Below are 13,482 nucleotides of genomic sequence, written 5' to 3'. Positions count from 1 at the left end.
GTTGAGAAAAAACAATTGTACAAGTGAATGAGTGCACTTATACCTCACTGAAACACAATTCCTTTAAAGATTGACACACCATTAAGCTATTCACATTACAACCTGACCAATCTATTGGTGGAACAGTAATATTAGCCAATATTGGCCATTAAAGCTATGCATGAGAGAAGTTTGATTGAAGTATTTATTATCAGTTTGCAGAATGGGCACATTTCACATGAAAGCACAACTCAATACAAAGACTGTTACTGTGGATGACACATTGATAAAGCATTTAACTGGTTTACAACAGGGTCCACCGTTTTCTATTCATCAGAACATTTAGAGACGTACAAATATACACTTCTATATAAAAAAATCACACCTGTGTGAACTGAGTGGTGTAAGGTCTTATATATCAGCTGTGGTCTGACGTAATGTCTGACGTAATGAAATCACACCCGTGTGAACTGGGTGACCGTAGCAACCATGCTCATTTTTTACGCACAGACAGACAGACAGACAAACAAAGCCAGTTGTAGGAGTGGTTTACACCACTCAACAAAAACAGGAAATCATGTAAGGAGGTAAAAAATCACACCCGTGTGAACTGAGTGGTGTAAGGTCTTATATAGACTGATCAGCTGTGGTCTGACGTAATGTCTGACGTAATGAAATCACACCCGTGTGAACTGGGTGACCGTAGCAACCATGCTAATTTTTTGAGCACAGACAGACAGACAGACTAACAAAGCCAGTTGTAGGAGTGGTTTACACCACTCAAAAATATACAGTAAATATACAGGGGAAAGGGGGCGGGGGGGATTCAGATTTTACAGGGGCCAGTTTCGAATTGCAGCTGTCCGTAGGTGCCCTTTGAGAACAGTTTTGAAGGAGTCAAGGGATTTGCATGTCTTAATGGCTGTTGGTAGGGTGTTCCACATTTTGGTGGCATAGGAGCGAAATTAATTTAGTCTCTTATTTGTGCCGAATTTGGGTTGAACAAGGTTTGTTGAGCTCCCTCTGGTGTTGGTGTGTGAACTTAGTTGACATTAAGGAAGTATTTAGACAGGTACATGGTATCTTGGTGGTGTATCGAATCTTGTGGAGAGGCCAAATCTCAAGCACTTACTGATCATCAGTAAGATTTTGATGTTAGAAATTGGAGATTAAAATGCCACAAAACAAATGACTGAATGAAAAGGTATAGAGGATTTTCTTTCCTAAATTGTCGTATTGGACTTTTATAAACGTTCACTTAATTAATCAGAATAAAGTCAGGCTGCCTATAAAAGGAAAACGACCCCAATGTGTTTACCACATGCTTACTTACAAGTAATAGCAGTTCAAGTGCCATTCTGAGTAGCAATGACAGCATTACTCGATAGCTACTGTTTAGGAGTCAACTAATAGCTAGCCTAAATGGAAAGTATACATGTGACTTTACGGCACATCTACACCCAGTGACATGGTGTGGTGTAGTCAAAGTGTAGTGTCAGTGAGGGGGCATTCTGGTTTTGTTATGACAACAAGCTCTGCAGCACAGGACAATCCAGGCAAGAGTTGGACCTAAAAATATGGCTGGCACAACCCAGTCAGCAAGCAGTCTCCATATCCTACCACCTTCATAGACATTTCTCATGCCATCATGCGCATGGTTTTGACCTGACCATGACATAAAAACATTTCCATAACAGCAGCTCATAATCCATCATTCTGAGCTGTCAAATGGTGGCCGCCTCTTTTCATAATCCCCAAAAGATTACTAAAGGACCGACCACCACAACCACATTACTAGATTTACGTTTAAAAGTGGAGCCGATAACTGCATGCGCTGCAAAGCATGGTCTCCTTGTTGTTGCCTTAAAATGCCCTTTCATGCCTTATGGAACGCAATCTGAATTGTTTTCCTTTATTTATATAAGAAATGGCTTGTTGGGGGGGGGGGGGTGGGGGGGGGGGGGGCATCACAAATGTAATATACAGATTTGATTGGCTAAATGAAGTGTGTTACAAACATAACATCCAGATTTGACTGGCCATGCTCTGATCAGCTCTACTAGATTTGTAGGTGGCAAAACAGCCTGCAAATATAGACGTGAAGGCCCCGTAGCGGCCAGAAGCCTTTCTAGCAGTCTGGCAATGTCTAAATGACTAATCCAACATTTTTTGTTCAGAAATGCCTTGATGGCCTGTAAATTACTTGTTTCAATAGTGGCTTGTATCAGATAACTAATAACAGTAACATTATATTACGGTAATATAAACTGAATTCACTCAAAATTGCAGCCAATAACTTGCAAAAACTTCAATTATTGTGTCTTACCATGAGCAGGGTTTATATAAGAAATAGTCCTATCATAAGTAATATATATGAAGGGGCATTTAGAGATGTATCTTTCTGCACTGGCTGTTTAGGCCGTTTTAACAAAGTCCATTAAGAAAATTGTCTAACAGGGCAGCAAATAAATTTTGCTTTAGAGCTTGTTTAACAACATCACAGCCTCACAGGCACATAGCTTCATTGTATTCCTATTAGCTGGGGTAACCAAAACAACCAAGACACATTAGTCATATACACACAGTGCATGAGTGCACACCAAGATATTTCTCAGTTCAGAATGAAGGGTGGCGAAGGGTGGCTGGCAGTGACTGACCTACTTTATATGCAGTGTTCCAGTTTTCCCCTGCTGTGCCTTTGAATGATACCGTTTGGTGCCCTCAGGTCAAGAGGACTTTAAGTGCAAGCCCTTGAAAGAAAGCATTCAAATGATTGATGCTTTTGTGGTACAAAAAAGAAAATCACACCCGTGTGAACTGAGTGGTGCAACTCCCCCCCCCCCCCCCCCCCCCTCTCTCCCTCTCTCTCTCTCTGTCTCTCATTAGCAGGCAGCAGTATCTCTCTCTCTCTCTCTCTCTGTTTCTGGCACAACAGCACCACTTTTGGTACTCGTGCTCATAGTGACATAGTTAGTTAGGTGAACACATATAGGTGAACATGGACATTGCTGTTCCTTGGAGTGGTTGCACCACTCAAAAAAGGATACAACAAATGGAAGCAGACAACTTGCTTCCAAAAACAACTTAATTCTGCTCTGAACAAAAGCTTAATTCACTCTTCGCTAAGTCCCACCCAAGCCCGTTCTTGGCCAATAATAATAACGGTTACTATGTCTGGATCCTGGTCACGCTTTCAATGCTGGTCAAAGCAGTGTCAATAAATATATTTGCTGTACAGCATGTGTGGACCTCAGAAAGAGGGTTTGTTTTCTTACCTTGTTATGAGCAAACTAGTCCATTCCATGAATTATTTCGCTCCGTTGTGCAGTTTAATAGTAGGCCCTATCTAGAGAGCCGATCTATAAAAATAGGCTCTCATAGACTTATTATAACGGGGAATCAGCTCTCAAAGTCAGTCAGTTAGCACATAAGCGAACACAACAAAAGCTGATTCTGACAGTTTATGACATCAGGAAAACTCATCCCGTTTTATTTTCGTCTTTTGATAGATTTATAAAGTAACTATTTTGGTTGGAGATATACAGTGAGGCGGTTCTGGTGTTCCCAACTCTCGTTTGTAAACAAGTCGCCATGCTGTTTGAGATGCACCCAGCTGCAGTCCCAGACATTTCTCCTAAAGTGTCTCCCTCAAACACGTCCAAAATTGTGTATGGTGTTTGCGACAAGTGGACGAGATCAAATACATTTGTTTACATCCAGGATGGTAAGCCTGAGACCGAGGCTACTTCAGAAGTGGGTGTACAGATTTGGACCAATCAGATCGTTTTGTAGGCAAACCGGAACTTCTTTCCACACAAACTTGTCAGGGTTGCCAGGTCTGCTTATTTCCCGCTACTTTTGGCTTAAGGCTAATAATTAGTGTATGTAATACATTACCAAAACATTAATTATCATAGACATAGGCCTACATAGTATTTATAATGATAAATGCATACAATATTTGTATTATGATTATATATGGTCATATTATTGTGTTTGTTTTGGCTTGTTTTTCTTGATTTGGCTTTAAGAGTTGGCTTGTTTTTGGAGGTGGGTTGGCTTATTTCTCTCACACAATGTGGCAACACTGAAGTCAAAACAAAAACAAGGCAACGTTGACATTTCTTATTAAAAATAAAGCTGCATGAGTTTTCCTGGTCAGAATCAGCTTAGTGTTCTAAAAGAGTGACTTTGAGAGCTGTTTCTCCGTTACAATGGAAGTCAATGAGAGCCTATTTTTATTTCTAATATGTACTATTAAACTGCACAACGGAAATAAATAATTCATGGAACGGACTAGTTTGCTCATAACAAGGTAAGAAAACAAACCCTCTTTCTGAGGTCCACACATGCTGTACAGAAAATATATTTATTGACACTGCTTAAACATTTTGACCAGCATTGAAAGCGTGACCAGGATCCTAACATAGTAACCGTCGCTAACGTGGTATTGGCCAAGAACGGGCTTGGGTGGGACTTAGCGAAGAGCTAATTGGTAGAAATAAAAATCACACCCGTGTGAACTGAGTGGTGTAAGGTCTTATATAGACTGATCAGCTGTGGTCTGACGTAATGTCTGACGTAATGAAATCACACCCATGTGAACTGGGTGACCATAGCAACCGTGCTCATTTATTGAGCACAGACAGACAGACAAACAAAGCCAGTTGTAGGAGTGGTTTACACCACTCAAAAATAACGCCAAAACAACCAAACCTTTGACACTAAGTATATATCATGGGCAAGATCAAGAGAATGTTTCAGCTCCCATTTAAGAGCTGGCATAGTCAGCTGAAAAGGATCACTTATGCTGCAGACGTCTCTCATTGGAGGAATGGTAATCTTTTGCTGCTGACTCCTACTCTACTCTGTAGCTAGGAAAAAAGCCAAGGACAATGTTGTCAATGTTTGAACTCAAATGAGAATACATTGTATAATGTGCATTACAAGAACCTTGCCATCACCAGAGGAATAAAAACTATAAACTTGATGACAACTGATGCCAACCAAAATGTAACTTGTAGTTAGAACATTCCAAATCTAGCAGAAACATGTTTTGCAGACAAACGTGCAAAAAAAGATTTGCTCAACATTTGTTTCTAACCTAAAGAAATATTGTATCACTGTCAATATGGTACACAAGAAGCCAGATTTCATATACCATATAAAGACTTCATTGCTAGTTTAGAGTGGGTAACAAGAGAAAGCATGCAAGGTTGCTGCGGTTTCCACGCTCTCAGAAAAGTATATTTTCTGATACTTCTCCCATGGCTTTTGTCAGAAGAGAGTTAGCAGAAGGCCACACAACATTCTAATACTTCCTTTTTGAGGAAACATCTGCTGGGATGTGTTTTATGACCCCCACTGCTAGCAGTGGCAGAGTCAAGTGAGAGCTTGAACAAAGCATAGAGAAACATTTGTGCTACTTTAGGCATCAAATCATTCAAATTAAACAACTGTATATTAGCATTCTGTTCTACAAAAGGCATAAAACGAAGGTTCGGTTGGAAACTTCCTTAAGGTTTTAACGATTCCGGTTCCTTCTAACGGTCCGATTCCTTATATAAAATTGACCCTTACAAGTCTGCAACTCAGAGTGTACAGACATGGAAACCATTTGATTCAATTTGTACACTCAAAGGTTATGGTGGTCCTTATGTTAAAATGTTTTAGAACGACTGGTATTGTAATTGTATAGCAGATGTGAACTTCACATTGTGAAGTCCTCCTACCGGCTCTGAGAGTGTGATACAAAAACAAAACCGCTTGGAACAGTTCCAAAAGTGATGGAACTGATTCTGGTTTTTCAACATTGGATCCGGTTCCTCCGGTGCTATTCCCAACCCTAAACAAAACTGTCCAAAATACTGAAGAAAAAACAAGCACATGGATGCCATTGTCTAAGGTTAAGCTAAGACCAACATCTCAAACGCTACAGGTTGAATCAATTCAAGTTCACACATCATAAAAACAGGAAAGAAAACGTTCGGTCAGATCAAACTGAGAAACAAGAAATATTTTATAGAATAACTAGTGCATGGCTTCACACTCACTCACAGCCCTGATATTCAATTCAAACTAATTATAGGGGTTTTCACTTTAAAACATGGCAAAATGAATATCAAGAAGCAGCATCAAAATAATGAAAAAGTTTAAAAAAAATAAATAAATAAAAATACCCTTTTAAACAATAATAATTGAGCTGTCTTGGTGAGTAAAGAATGATTTAAGTGCTGGCTTGTGGTGGTCTCTGTTGCATAATACCATGCCTCATGCACCTCCTGTCCCACTCATGCTAATAAAAGCGTTTAAATATATTTAAACGCTGTGAGTGTCATAGCTCTTATAGCTCTTATAAGAGCTATGACAATAATCTGTGGAAACATCGTGAAGATTGTGAATAAGGTTACAAAGCAGGCCAGGAGGGAGACGTCACATTTTGAGAGCACCATATCACAGAATGTAGGACTGCCCAAGCCCAAAACAGTAAAAAACATGTTTCATGAACGCAGTCCCAAAACAAGCATCTTGAATTATGATTAAGATTCAAGGTCTGAATATAATATCGATCCACAAATGAAACACGAGTGTCCAGTCCCTCAATGTACCATTATTCATCTCTGATTAATTGAAATTGCTGGACCCTGTTGTAAAGAAGTGCGAGTGCTTAATCATGGTGTGTCCAGAGTAACAGTTTTTGTATTGACCTGTGCTTTCGTTTGAAAAGGACCCATTCTACAAACTCACTAAACTGACTACTTGGTGAGGTGGCACGTCTGGGCTTAGTTCAGTAAAGTACATCCGGAGGTTAAATCATCTTCAAGACATATTTAATCAATAGTGCTGTGCAACCTAAAAGGCAACGATGATGTTTTCCGGTCATTTATATTGCCAAATCACTTTCACAGTACGAGTAAACAACCATACCTGCAACCAGTGATCAGGTACTTAGTAGTAAATTCCACAAGTCCAAAAGTGCCCGCACTCCGCAGTGTCACCGGCTGTGTCTAGTTGACATGCCCCAAATGTAGATGATATGTCCCGCTAAACATAACCCACTGCTTGGTTTTGTTCCATAAACGCCAAGGTCATCTCAATTTTGCTTAAACGGACCCCAGTCTGAGTCATTACTCATTAGATGTAATTAGTAGCTAACTAATGTTAGCGCCGATAGGCCCAGCTAGCTAGGAGCCAGGGCTGGCTTGGCTGGCTAGCTGCTGTGCTGTTCAACTGAACTGTCAACTTTTACCTGGCATTTGGTATTTTTGCCGTTGATCCACATAAACTGGCAAACAAGTGCAATCGGAATAGATTAGCTCAACGCGAGCTTTTACTTACCCTATATATCGTCGATATTAATCGCGTATTTATGAAGAAAACTATATTTAGCCAACAAGCTAAGTGTATAACCACGACTGCTTACAAGGAGAATGAGGCTGAGACAGAAGCAGCAGGCACAGCCCAGCAGCTCCGCCGATGAGCTGTCCGCCCTACCGACCCTAGGCACAAGGTACTTTGTTTCCTTCAAAACTAGTAGAAGGCAGATGCCTCGAATTACTACGCCTGCCTGCCACCTACAATGTTCTCCTCCCTAGATGATAGAAATCCTCATCAATGTGCACTGAATTTAAAAAATAAATCACTGTGACTTTATGTAGGCTGTGTGTGTGTGTGTGTGTGTGTGTGTGTGTGTGTGTGTGTGTGTGTGTGTGTGCAACTAATTGTGATTATGACCATAGCTATGGTCCTGGTCCATCCTGGTCCATAGTTCTAATAATAATAATACATTGTATTTATAAGGCGCCTTTCAGGGCACTCAAGGTCGCCGTACAACAGGTTAAAACAGTTTATACAAGTTAAAAGCAAAACATAACTAAGGTACAGCTTGCAGCAGAGGACAACAGAGGTCAGCCATATGCCTGCCTAAACAGGTGGGTTTTGAGGTGAGCTTGGAAAATGATGATAGAGCCCATGTTTCTAATATTAGGGGGGGGGGGGGGTTCCAGAGGTGGGGGGCAGAGCGGCTGAAGGGCGAGGTTATGAATGGCTTTGGATGTATAATTAAGGAGGATCTTGTAGTCGATGCGGTATTTGATGGGGAGCCATGGTGTAGTACAGTGATATGACAGGGGTTCTGGTGATGATACGGGCAGCAGCGTTCTGGACCAGTTGGAGTTTATGGAGGAGTTTGTGGGGGAGACCAAAAAGAAGGGAATTACAGTAGTCCAAGCGGGAGGTGACGAGAGAGTGAACCAGGATTGCGTCTAGCTCTAATGCAGGCATTAGAACGAGACCAGAGCTATGATGACCATAAGGTTACTGACATCAACACAGATTAGCAACGACAGGTGTCAGAATGGTAATCAAATCACAATATATGACTGTGTTTTATATACTTTATAGTTAGGGAAAGTTAGCCAAATGTGTGACCAATCTGCAAAATAAATGCTTACCAATAGCTTTCTTCACAACTGTGTTCATAAAGGTGTCTACTATCACCTCTCAATTTGTTCCAAACTTTGTAACAGCTGCTAAAAATGAGGGTACCAATTAACAACCTAGGCCTAATTAACACATTTTCCTTCAGGGCTTTTCATGATTTTGAATCCATTGGAAGAATTTGTTTAGCCTTCATCATTTATGGAAAAAAAAAATGTTTATGGCCGAGTGTTTTTCGTGCAAAACAAGTGGATTTAATAGCAGAAATGTGTACATTATAGCTGCATATAGGTTATTAATGGTACCCCAACCTTCAGCAGCTGTCAAAGTGGGAAAGGGAATTGTGTTGGAAGTACACATTGAGAGGTGATAGTAATCACCTTTATGAACACATTTTGTGAAGAAAGCTAAGTAAGCATCTATTTTGCAGATCGGTCAGACATTAACGCTAACTTTCCCTATTATTATTTGGTCACACATTTAGCTGAGTTTCCCTAACTATTATTATTTGTTCATTTGGATGGGACAGCATATTGATTATTACATCGCATTATATCGGAGTTAGCAAACGCAAATTTCAACCATAGTCCTGTAACAACTAGAAATAATACTCCTCACTGTTTTCGTATTATAATGCATATTTGGTATAGTGTTAAAGTAATTTATTTCATTCAATAACTCTACATGGTTTTATAACTTAAAGCTGTGCAATGTTTTTGTTAAGTAGCCAACATTTGTTAAAAAGTTTAAACTAGTAGGCTATCATTTGCTTGTTTAGTCAGTACAAGCACCTGACACATTGATGATGCAAGCTGCAAGAGCACCTGTAGGACTGAGCTCTGTCAGCCTAAAAGTATAAAAAACAAAGGAGAAACGTTTTTTTCTGCAAAATAATTGCAGAAAAACAAGTGTCTACTCTGTAGAGTTCATGTGGCTCTACATAATTTGAATTTGTTTCAGATTAGGCCTCATCCAATCTGGGTACCCATTGGCAAAACAAAGGAAAAACAGCGTCCTCTTTTCCTTTGAATTTGTCAACAGTCTGTCTCGAGATACTAGGCCTCATCAACCTCAAGGTTAAAGGAGAATTCCGGACTAACCATTTTATTACCTCAATCTGATGTTATTATATCCAAGAACGTGTGGTAGAGTGGTAGAGTGGAAGACAGTAAAAAAAAAACTAGGAATGCACTCTGTCGAGGTGCCAACTTGCACCTAAGTACTGCTACTAACTAATGTCTATTACAACTGCTGCCTTTAGACCCGTTATACCAACCTTGAAACGTACCTTAGTTAAGTCACCATCAACAGCCAATAAGGGACCACCATTCTTACCCATACGTACGTACGTACGTACGTATGTACGTACGTACGTACATACATACATACATACATACATACATACATACACAGCCGATCACCAAACCTACCTTAGTTATGTCATCAGCCAATCCCTGATTGGCCGACGGACAACACCGACACACGACCGACATACGCAACAACGGTTTGGTAATGGTGTGCCTCCAATGTGAGTATTGGACTTCATGTGGCCAAACCTGTGATGTCAGTCATGTCACGTATGTGTCCAAATATGGACATGGTTTCAGCATGATCCGCACCTGTTGACTTTCATTAATTTAAAAAAAAGTAAGTTAGAAAATATAAAACATGTGAAAAAAAAACTATGAAACTAAGTTAGCTTGGCAACAAGAAATCTGGCAATGATCAGGCCAGCAGTTTAAGAAATCTGCTTCAGACACAGACACACAGACCAACCGTCTAGCCTCCTGTAGAGTAAACCTTTTACTATCCCGTGCCGTGTTTGAAATGATCATGGCCGTGATAATTATCAAACTGTTGGGGCTGCATACCCTGTGCTAGCATCCACTGCACCCACAGCTGGGGCAAACGGGGAGCACCATGGGTACATGGGATAGCAGCTGTATTAGGTAGACTTATAGTCTACCTGGTAGACTAGGTGAGGAGGTAAGGTTGAGGCTGACCCCAGAGATACCTGCATGGGTGTGTGGTGTCCAAGTCCAACAGTCCCTGAGATGTTTGTGGTCTTTGTGATGAAGCTTTCACCTCTCATTATTTGACCCTAGGTCAGAGTTTGGGGAACCTTTGTCGTATTTAGAGCGTTCCGTCTCTGCTTGGCTCATCTCACTTTTCTGTTTCATTTAATACATTGCGTATCACTAGTGTGGGGGTAAATTATGTTGATAATACACCACTGACATTGCCGGTAGAGTTTCTTCCTGCATTGTGAGGGACTGTGCCAGAGGACCTATTCATTCATTGTCTGTTTCGGAACGCCTTGTCTTGTGGTTGTTTGTTGTAACCACTTTGGAATGGGTGGTGGGCATGAAAGGTTTCCAGGTCTGCCTGACCTGCAGCCATAGACAGTGCTCTCATCTGCGGGGTGGGTCCAGGGGTGATAGATGTATGCACATCTGTAAACTTCTCCGTTGTCATGGGCTGAGGTACAACTGGAAACCCTGATGAAGGTTGCAAGCGTCTATTAAAGTAGTCAGGTGATGGTGTCCGCTGTGAAAAGACAGGGGATGAGGCGCCTTTATGCAGAAAACCATGTAAAGGAGCAGAAGAGGTTGCCTGGGCATCAGATCCACTCAGCAGACTGGCAAGTGGAGTAGGTGAGTTGCTTCGAGGGGGACCCTGGCCTCCCAGAAGCTCCTGGAATATGTTTTTTTGCTGTTGAACAGGCACTTGACCCTCAGGCAACGGGACTAGAGCAGCATTTGAGGATGGACTGTGGGAGTTGGCTTTGGGGTGGGAAGGCAAAGTTCCACTTGCCTTCATGCTGCTGACCAATTTATTAAACGCTGACATTTCAGGGTCATGTGAGCCACTGGTTAAAGCTTCCTCCAAGTGCTCAGCCATGAATGGTGTGCCATCTCCTCTCTGTGGAGGGGAAACCTTTTGCACCTGTAGTTCAGTCCCCAGCTTCATCCCCTTCATTTCCCCCTCCACCTCCTCCAGAGATAGCACCATTCCTGAGTTGGTACTCTCATGTAGCCGAGCTTTGTTCACTGACAGACTGGAGAGGAGGGGTTTCAGGTCTATTTTGGCCTTGTGTAGTATCTCTAAGATGTCTACCTTCTCTTTGTGCTCTGCCAGTCCTCCCAGCTCTTCACGCGGTGTCGACCTCAAGCTACTGGAGCGGCTACCTGAAGGGCTAAGGTTACTGGAGAACCACTGGCTGAAGCGGCTGGCAGATACTGGCACATCTATCATAGAAGACAGCCCTGGTGTTGTCTTCAGGTTTAAGAACTTGTTGAAGTCAAATTCTCCAGCTGAATGCTCTGGCAGACTGTCAGTGTACGGGACCTCCTTATCAGCTGTTGAGTCTCTCCCCACACGTGGCTCCTCTGCCTGGCCACCATTACATTCCACTGCTTCCTTCAGAGACACCTTCTGCTTCCTTGGCATCTGAGACCTACACTTGTCATCTTCCAGGATCTCATCATCAAATCCAGTGAGCTCAATTGTTTCAGACTGGCTTGTGGGACCTCCAAAGAACCACTCTGGTTCTTCCTCTGCACAATAATCATTCCTTCGTCTCTCACTTTGTTTGTCACCAACATCTCTCCTGAATCTCTTGTCCTTGAAGTCTCTTTCACGTTCCCTTTCCTTCTCTGCACATGCTTCAAAGGCTCGGGCAGCAATGATGCGGCCACTGCCAATTCTGCGTGCCCCACCAAGACTCTCCTCCTTATTCTCCAGGGGACTGATGGGGCGATCTGTGTGGGGTACAAGTACAGCATTGCCCTGACACCCCCCACCAAAGATACGTCTCTGTGAGCTGAGTACAACATCCAGATTGTCCTCCTTTAGGCCCTCAAGAGGGTCTGAGATTCTGCATTTCAAAGAAATTCTATCGTCCCCATAGTTAAAACCATCCAGTGGAGAGCCGCATCTCGAAGTGGGATATAGTGAGTCATGCCACTTCTCAGGATCCCAGACACCATCACTGTAATACCTTTCGGAGAGACATTGTGGCCTTTTTTTGGAGCATGGCAATTCCTTTATATCTAAAAGCTCTTCCTTGGTGTATCTGTAATAAGTTGTGGTGGCTGCCATTTCCTTCACTTGATCAATATCAGCATCACCATTCCTCTGCTCTTCAACAAAAAAATTGTTCTCCATTACTGACCACTGGACAGGTTTTAGATTGAACTGGTGCAGTGCCCGTTACCAGAGTACATGGAGGCCAGTCTATGAAGTCATTTATAACATCAGCACTATGACATCAGTAATTTCCATATTGGGCATAAAGAGAGACAGATACGCAAATTCATGGAATATATATACACATATTATACAGTATATACAGTACAGTACAAATACACACACACACACACACCCACACACATATATATATAGCTCATGTTTGCTCCTAGTTTAAGCATAAATTGTATAATCACACTTGTGTGAAGTGTGGGGCACAAGATGTATTTATATCGGACACATGATGTCTTAAGTTGTCATTCAGTGCCCTAAACAAACATTCAAGTCCATAGACTTTGCTGGCAAACAATTTACATCATAAGTGTACTCCTAGACCACAACATCACGTCCGCGAGCCACCCACCTCCATACCTCCTCTTTGATTGGTGGTTGTACAGAACCAAAAAACACAAATGTCTGAATGTCTGCGGAGGACACACCAAATCTGTGCTGTGTGTACGTGGGTGTTTGTGCATGTGTGCCGCTGCACACACGCACAAACAAGTGGGGCATGCACTGTATAAACAAGTGGGGCATGCATCCCCAACTTGTATTGTTCCAGAGTTGGCCGGTGCCTGTTTATAAATAATCCATTGATTGTAATATATAACATTATTACTTGCGCAAGCAGAGCGTGCAAGTAATGTTATCAGTCATGTGCTACGATGTGTATGTCCCTTAGCAGCACATGATATGACGTCATATGCTGGCACGGGACATACGGAAGCAGACCGTGAAGGTATGTTTTCCGTCATGCTACGAAGCGTATGTCCCATGACGTTATGAAGATATATATACATACATATAGACATATAC

At 41.8% G+C, this 13,482-nt stretch overlaps 2 protein-coding genes across 9 annotated transcripts in view; both read right to left on the bottom strand.

The window, feature by feature from the left end:
* clip1a (CAP-GLY domain containing linker protein 1a) overlaps positions 1-8,495 on the bottom strand; it is a 35,147-nt gene extending 26,652 nt beyond the window's left edge. For 2 of the 8 annotated variants that reach the window (XM_079515259.1, XM_079515263.1), the window contains exon 1: positions 7,318-7,494. The gene's annotated coding sequence lies outside the window, so the exon portion shown is untranslated. Of the gene's footprint in view, positions 1-6,906; positions 7,237-7,317; positions 7,500-8,432 lie in introns of those variants that run through there. The other 6 variants (XR_013791197.1, XM_079515262.1, XM_079515264.1 and 3 more) reach the window with 6 other exon arrangements.
* Positions 8,496-10,713: 2,218 nt separating this feature from the next.
* LOC306934377 (eukaryotic translation initiation factor 4E transporter-like) lies at positions 10,714-12,585 on the bottom strand (the record flags this gene model as incomplete). Its single annotated transcript, XM_079516946.1, has 1 exon — positions 10,714-12,585. One exon carries the CDS (start codon positions 12,583-12,585, stop codon positions 10,714-10,716), a length of 1,872 nt encoding a protein of 623 aa, XP_079373072.1.
* Positions 12,586-13,482: the final 897 nt, after the last annotated feature.

Source organism: Electrona antarctica, assembly GCF_951216825.1.
Source record: "Electrona antarctica genome assembly, chromosome: 12".
In the NCBI taxonomy this organism is placed as follows: Eukaryota; Metazoa; Chordata; class Actinopteri; order Myctophiformes; family Myctophidae; genus Electrona; species Electrona antarctica.
This window is presented reverse-complemented; position numbering and strand designations above follow the sequence as displayed.